Raw genomic sequence first — 7,989 nt, forward strand, 5'->3', positions numbered from 1 at the left:
TGTGTCTCCCATTCTCAAATGTTTTGTTTTGTCGGCACTTGCACAATCCTGGGTTCTTTCATACGAATTGGTCAATTCCACAATTCATGCTCTTGCTCTGTCTACCTAGTTTTGTATCAACAGTCTGAAGAGCACTTATTTTGTTTGTTCTTTGTTTTCTTTATAGGAATCACTTGTATTCCACTTAAACCTGGTGCACCAACTCTGTGTCAACCAGAAGCGAAACGAAGTCTGTGGCTTCGTTTGTTCTTTGTTTTGGTGTGACTCAAATCATGTGACTTGTCCCTTGATGAGCCGATCCTTTCTCCGTGGCTCAATTCTCCAAAGGATGGGGAACTTGAGTTGCTTTGTCTACCGTAGATTCTAATTTTCTGTGGTCGGAATGCTCCTGTGTAATCGTTCTGAAGCTGAAATGCTATGTTTGCTTTGTTGATTATGTGTTCAAATATGATTTGTTCTATAGTACTATAGCTGATTGAAGTGCTTGCATCAACCCGTCTGTGTTAAATTCTTGTCTGCGTTCGGAGTGTGTAGGTTCACTGAAAAGGAACATAAAATGTTGTGCCTGAGTAGGACTGTCGCTGCATGGCGGTCGATGCTCCTAGTTCTGTATGGATGCTAAATTTGCCATTATAGTGAACACAAACTGATGCATTTCCTATCAAGTTTCCGTCTCAATGAGAAGAAAAGTATTTTGTGCATGCTCGTCCATGTAGAGGTTGTAAATCAACATGTCACTTGTGGTGCTAGCAACAAATTGTCCTACAGATACACATGCTTAATTCTGAATCCCGGTGATAAGTTTCGCAAGATTTATGTTGGCAGCAGAAGAATTGATGGTCGAGTGACATTAGTTTCTACAAGGAATGCAAGCTAAGTAGGTCACCGTTGTAAGAACAAAATCATGAAAGAACAAGGTAGGCCTGACCTCTCTGGCAAGGGCACGAAAGTTCCTTGGATTTTATACAATCCGACAAATGATGTGCATTACACAGAACAGCCTGGACAGAACACAGCTCATGTACTTGTACAGCACCACTAGATTGTTTCGTTGACTCAAAGGTACATGAGGAAAAAATTAGTCAAATACTACTACAAAGAATGGTACGGTTGCACAGCTGCACAACTCATTTAATTTTATGGCAGCGGCTGCATAGCTTCTTAACATTTAACTTGGCTGTGGATGGAACTTTCTCCGCAACATATTTTTCAATAGCCCATAGCCCTTTGTGGGCGTGCATGATCATACTCCTGCCTATCGGGCGGCATTCACCAGAAGATCCCTTGACACAACATCCATCAGTGTCTTCCCGATTATCGTATACAGTGTCCAACATAAGGCACTCGAGTGAAGTTGCATTCTCAAGAATATGGCAGGTTAGTTCGACCATGCTCTTTGCAGAGCAGAAGCCCATTATACTGACATTCTTCATGTTGCGATACTGATGTCCTGGTATCCGTCTCATGCTTGAGTCTCCAGCAGAAATCAATTCATGCTTTACTCGAGTCTGTAATACCTGCATCCATAGGAACACAACACACGCTAGAGTTAAATGGTTCGACAGCATGCAGAGACTAGATATCATAGTTGAAAGCACACCCTCGGTTCCTAAATATAAGACGTTTTGGCAGTTTAAATTAAACTGCCAAAACGTCTTACATTTAGGAACATAAGTAGTAGAGGAGAAGTGACTTACACCCAAGATAAAGTTCTCCAGGACAGGACAAGCATCCAGAAAATAAGCTAGAGAAAAATAATCATAGGCTGGCGAAAATCCCCCCAGCTGTCCATCATCAAGAAAGATCTGCAGGTTCTTAAGGTACAGGAGTTTGACAGCTAAGAGTGGCGTACTGAACATCTGCATATAGATGAATAGGTCTAGGTTAAATACTTCTTCCCTAAAAAAGGTTAAACATATTCCATGACACGACTACTGCTATATGAATAGTGCCTGCATCTGACAATCAAATGTACTGCTAGCCATCCTTTCAAAACAATAAAGGAAAAACTGAAGTTTGAGAATATACCTCTTCAGCCGAACATACGCTGAGGAATTCAAGATTTGGCATAATGAATGGAAGCTTGGAACGAGCATAATGAACAAGGTTAGATTCATCGACATGCAGCATTTGTAGTTCTTTCACTTGCAATAAATCTCCAACTGGAAGTTTCTCTAGGGCGCCATCAATGTGAACAGCGCAAACATTTGGAGCTTTATTCTCTATCACTTCCAGAGCTGTGCAACGAAACACTGTCAGGCAGTTGAGCCGATGTAGCAGGGAAGGTATCTTGAGGCAGATGATCTTGTCACAACGATTCAGATTCAGCTCTTCCATAGCAAGAGAGTTGGAAAGAAGGTGTCCTAACTCATCTCCCGTAATGTGCACCTGATACAGATGCAGCCTTGTCAAGCAACCAAGTCCCGCTGTGGGATGGAAAGCACAACGGTCGAGGTTAAGATGTCGAATCGAGTTTCCACTCCCATTGAGTAAAACTGAGCATGGGAAGTCGTAATTAACTGTGTTGCATCCTGCAGGCATTGAAAGTATGACTTCTTCAATCCCAGGAGTAACAGCAATCTCAAGCCACCTGTTGAGATAACTGCTGTCAAAAAAAGAACCACAGTAGTGAAGCTTGAATGTCTTCACACCACCCGAGTGTTTTCTCATAATGTGGTCAACTCTGTTGGTGAAAATCCGCCCCAGTTTATCTTCTCTGCATGTATGTCCATCCAGGCGCAGTGTTTCCATACTTAAGGTGAGGTTAGGATGGGATCTCCAGGAGCTCCGAAATGTTTGAGACACACAGCCAGCTCGAGCAGCATCAGTCAGTGGCAGCAGGGACAGTATATCATGCCAGATGTCCTGCAAACACAAGAATAGGAGAAAAGTTAACACTGGAATTGTATAGGCAAGTGGATCCTTTAACCAGGGGGAAATAGGACCATATGCAGTAGTATCACGCGCCAGGTGCTCTGTGAAACGTCTGCTGTATTAGTGTTAAATAGCAAAACAGAATGCGATTGTGGTGGGTAAATCAAGCATTACATCAAGAAATGGTTTTCTTGACAGTGTCATTAGTGGCCCTCCTAAAATGTGGCCTGTTTTATTCACTAAACAGCGGTATTACTTGTTCCTAAAAGGCATAACACTGAAGCCAATGCTCTAGTGGGAAATATGGAAGTAGGATAAAATGTGCAGAAGCACACCATCTTTTTTTTTTGCCGTGAAGAAACATGTTCCAGAAAATAACTTCAACAATGTAGTGAAATATCACACTTACACTCAAGTTTATCAAAACAGATAACTTTGCCAGTTCTTGCAGTTCTGGAACTCTGAAAGTGCGTAGTTGTATGCTTCTAGGCTCATTAAGACAGTATGAGAGGAATTCTATGTAAAGTAGCTCTAGGTAGGCTTCTTAACTTGTCTTGATTTTTTTTCTTCAGTGACTAAGTTTTGACCGAAATTGCTGAACTTGTTGGCTTTAATTTTGTGATTCAGAAAAGGACAAACTAGAGACTGTGTCACTTAAGCAGCAAGAATGAAACTGACAGTAAATGTTTGGCCAGGAGGCGAATTGTGCAAAGAAGCATACAGAAGGTAGCAAGAGGGCTTCAGAGAATGTTGGAGGAAAGAACATTTGAAAGATAGAGACGTGTGAATTTAAGAAGGGAGAGTTGGACTTAAGATTGGCAAAAGCTTTGGCTTACATAATCATGGAAGAAATATCGCTTGTTCCTTCAATTAGGACCATTTGTCTTCAGATAAATAATCAAGTACTCAGAAATAATCTGTAGACTGTGCTAGTTAGGCTAGAAAGTGCCTGCTTGCCATTGAGATCATGGCTGGACTGTTTTCTGAGGCAAGGATCAGATACAAGGTTTCAGTGAGGTGACAAACCAATCTATTCAGGATGCGGAACCAATCTATTCAGAACGTGGAACAGGCAATTAAAGTGATATGAAACATATGATGACTCTGGAGAAAAGCATGGAGCAAGTTTTACCATCTTGTGGTATATACATTGTTTATTTAGATAATTCTGATATCTTTTATGACTTTGGTAATTGACAGAAAGGTAGCCACATTCATTATGCTGCTACAACTTGTTTAATTACATTTGGGGGGGGGGGGGGGGGGGGGGGGGGGGCTGGACTAGGTGAAAGAGTTAGCAAAGGCAGAAATAAAAGGGCCAGGGTTTGCCCTATGAGATAACAGCAGGAAGTCGCTTCAATCTTGAATCTTGCAATCCAGGAGCGATGGGAGGGAACGATCCCTTGGGAGATATGGTGATTTGTTCTTTCCACATACTCCAAGCTGCCATGACGAATATCTCCATGAACAAAGGGCAGGACCACCCCTGTCTCCCGGCCCGGAGTGGACAAGGCGAAGTCTATCACCACCAGCAGACCAGGAAATACTGACAAATGCTCAGCAAGCGACGCTAAATAGACGAAAATATAGGTGCTCCACTGTTTCTTCGACTGCAAGGGTGCAAAGTGCGCAATTAACATCATTTCGAACATTATAATGCCTTCTCTAAAGCATCTTTCTAGTATTAAGGCGATCAGCAAGCAAGAGCCAGGCAAAAATCTTAAGCTTCATAGTGCATTGGGATTTCCAGATCCATCCAAAGGCCCCGTCAGCCAGCAGGTTTTTGAAGAAGAATCTGTAATTTTTTAGCCCTGGTAAATGTCATTAAGCTGGAACACATCTCGCCACCAGGAGGACCCGCATGGGTCAGAACTGTGAGAGGCATCATTACCACAGTATGTTGACCAGATAAGGTTGATCCATGGCATGTCATGCTTGTTATAGAAGCAATGGAGATGTTTGAGCAGTAGCCCCATGTTCTGTACCTTGATATCAAGATTTCCTAGGCCTCCACGATTTTGGGGGCAACACACGAGATCACAGGCAGCAAGCAAATTGGACTTCCCCCCTTGTTCAGATTTCTTGCTCCAATGACATCGGCGCCTGATTTTATCAAATTGTTCAACCAACTTGGGAGATACCTTGATGGTGCATATGGGGTATAATGCAATGGAGGTGAGGACTGAATTGAGCAACGCCAGCTTGCTACCATGGGAGAGCAAGGACAGCGCAACAGCATCAAATCAGCAAGAGAGGCGCGTCGTCCCCATCGGAAGGCTCAGGTATGTGAACGGCGTAGTACCAACAGACCACTGGAAAATGGCAGCCAATTCCATGGTAGTCTGATCCAAAATGTTTATGGGTACCAAAATTGATTTCTGAAAGTTGACCTTGAGACTGATAGACTCAGCATAATCCAAGAGCAACTCCTTCATGAGTGTAGCCAGTCTAACACATGCTAGCATGGCTAAGATTGTACTCCTCTACGGCTAGCACAAATACGAGTGGTAACAGGGGGGCACCCTGTCGTACAGATCTACAGCAGGCAAATTGACAGCCGGGCACACCATTCAGTAATACCGAGAACTGGGAGGTCAGTGATTGGAAGATGCATTTGATCCACCCGAAACCATTTGTCGTCAAAGCCCATGTGTCACATGATCTCAATCATTGAGTGTTCTTTTTACAACTGTGGGTTGTACAGCAAACGTGCCTGGCATGTGTGTTGTAACGTTTTAAATACTTGTGCCCAGCATTCCGAGGAAGCTGGTTATTTGTTTTTCACGCTTTTAACAACAAATTAGTGAATGAAGTCCTTGATTAAAATATGTTGTCACAGCTTACATTTAGCCTAGCTACAGTTCCAATGATTTGTGAAATAGAGTGGCTGGCACTGAATATCATTGTTCGGCTAGGAATCCTCAGCGTTGTATTGGCGTACCTTTGGAAGATCCGGCACTGAATACCTTCTCCGTTTGCGACCTCGTGGGTTATCAACTTGTCGACCGGGCGAGCCCTTTCGTTTAGCCGCTGAAGCAATCGACATACCTGGGACAGGACACATCACCCATGGTCATGAATAGTGCAGACATTAACATAAAGAAAACAACAAACTAGTACTAGTGTTTTCAGTATGTAATGTACGCTGGGTGTGTCGTCTCGAACCGTAATATTGTGTCACCATTTGGTCAGTGAGTCAGTTACTTACCAGTGCGAATTGGGGTTAGAAAAGAGATCTATAGGTTACTCAAAGAGATAAATATCTTGATATCCAGACATACAGCAGGATTATATATCCAAACAGCAGAAAGAGTAAAAATCGAGTATTTTCTGCATAATACTACGTAGTATGTCTGCACAAAAAACAACTTAGGCGACGCGACGGGAGGGAGGGGCAAGATCCGACTTACTACGGGATTTGATTTTCCGGTGGCGCCGATCCCGCCGCATGGACATCAACCGGCTGAGCGCCATCAGCCCCATGATACCCTGCTGAAGCCGACACGAGAAATCGGGGCAGGTTTTGCCCCCCTCTCTCTGTCTATTTGAACCCGGCAAAGGTGACCGCCTTCCCGCCGTCCCAGTTACAATTTCGATTTTGAATCGGACGAAGGCAATTCGCGGGAGACGAAACCGGATCGGCGCCGCCGCGCACTCAGCGGCGTGAACCAAACCCTAGGAGCTTCGCGAGTAGGCCTTGCTGGGCCTCTACCTCGTCCTGGAGGCCTGCCTTTTACCAGCCCATCTAAGAGGCCCAGTGGCAATATGGCTGGACCGGTATTTTTTTCCCTCAAAATATACAGTGAAATCATGAGTTAAGGAAGTAATCTTTGCAAAAGTTATCATCAAACTCCTCTGATGGGGTCAAGTGGCACAATGCATTTATGTCATTTTTTGTCAATAGAAAACCAAGAAAACCAAAAGGATAGGAAAAAATAAAAAAGACAAAAAAGGGAAACCGAAACAAGAAAATAATCCAACAAAAAAAAAGTCATGATGGAGGAAGCGTTCAACGTGCGAAATGTGGCGGCGCTCAAGCGCACCACATGGAGTGCTCCCACCCCTGAAAAAGGGAAAAGTCTAAAATAAACCTTAAACTCGTACATCAAGTCCGAATCAAACTTTGAACTGTTTATCCTTGAAATCAGCACCCTGACCTTATTGATCCTGGTTAGTCCCCAACCTTATACTCTCTCCGTTCGAGAATAGATGACTCAAGTACAAAGTTGAGTCCTGGACATGTTTGTCGAAGCAGGAAAAGAGAATCTCGGCCTGGATCAGACATTTTCTCACCGTCTGCCCTGGCCCACGTCCCACATCAATGGTGACTCGAGAATGGCGTACCTGACAGCACTGGCATGCGCGCTCATGATGCCCCACGCGATGTCCAGGCCGACGACTCCCGCGGCGTACCCATGTCAAACTCTACGATGTGCAGCTCGTCTGGTTTGTTCCGAACCTATATAAGGCGAGCTCGTACGCAAGCATGTACTCCTGGATGAGAAGTACGAGGCTACATGCTAGTGCTGAGGGTCACGAGAACAGAAAATTGCCGTGGAAAACTACGAGGAAGCCGCTGATGCTGATGGTCACGAGTCGCGGCACTCTGAGCTCTTACACGACATCCTTGGAACCCATGAGGAAATCGATCATGTCTGACTTGGGCTCGAGCACGACGAGCGAGTCCGCCAACGGCTACCGGAGCATGCTGACTGGCGAGAGAAAGAGAACCGCCGCTCTATCCCCAGCCTCCGCCCGATTCCGCCGACCTGCAACACCACGGCAATAAAGGAGAAGTTGATGTCCACATTAATGTCTCGCCCTGAAGCCCATTTCATCTGAATTCTTCCGGCCATCTTCATCGATTCCGCGAGATTTCTCCGTGCCATTCTCCGTGTATCGCTACATCTCTTCCGATTCCTTTGATCCAAAGCATCTCATTTACCTCCCAGTCCGGAGGTGCGCTTCCGCGCCGGGAAGATGATGCGGTCGCAGGGTGATGTATATGACGAGTGGGCCAATGTAATTAGCAAGCGTAGTAAGGCTGGTCATAGTGTCTGAGTTATTATCTTCATAGTGCAAAGTAACATAGTAGCAGTGTTATAGTTGGCTTCA

The 7,989-nt window shown here is 44.5% G+C and overlaps 1 protein-coding gene across 1 annotated transcript; it reads right to left on the reverse strand.

The window, feature by feature from the left end:
* Positions 1–940: 940 nt before the first annotated feature.
* On the reverse strand, positions 941–6,558 carry LOC123104134 (uncharacterized). The gene is made up of 5 exons (XM_044525886.1): positions 6,285–6,558; positions 5,816–5,922; positions 2,029–2,865; positions 1,698–1,859; positions 941–1,517 (listed from the first exon to the last, which is right to left on the reverse strand). The coding sequence occupies exons 1-5, from the start codon at positions 6,355–6,357 to the stop codon at positions 1,128–1,130; spliced, it is 1,569 nt and encodes a 522-aa protein (XP_044381821.1). The 5' UTR covers positions 6,358–6,558; the 3' UTR covers positions 941–1,127.
* Between the last annotated feature and the right edge of the window lie 1,431 nt (positions 6,559–7,989).

Source organism: Triticum aestivum, chromosome 5A (assembly GCF_018294505.1).
Source record: "Triticum aestivum cultivar Chinese Spring chromosome 5A, IWGSC CS RefSeq v2.1, whole genome shotgun sequence".
NCBI classification, from domain to species: Eukaryota; Viridiplantae; Streptophyta; class Magnoliopsida; order Poales; family Poaceae; genus Triticum; species Triticum aestivum.

Excerpts from the sequence above, each read along its gene's own strand:
- LOC123104134 (XM_044525886.1), bottom strand. The coding sequence starts at position 6,357 with ATGGGGCTGATGGCGCTCAGCCGGTTGATGTCCATGCGGCGGGATCGG. Across the intron at positions 5,923-6,284 it reads CCGGAAAATCAAATCCCGTA|GTATGTCGATTGCTTCAGCG; the intron begins GTAAGTCGGATC and ends GTCCTGTCCCAG. Across the intron at positions 1,860-2,028 it reads GCGTATGTTCGGCTGAAGAG|ATGTTCAGTACGCCACTCTT; the intron begins GTATATTCTCAA and ends ATCTATATGCAG.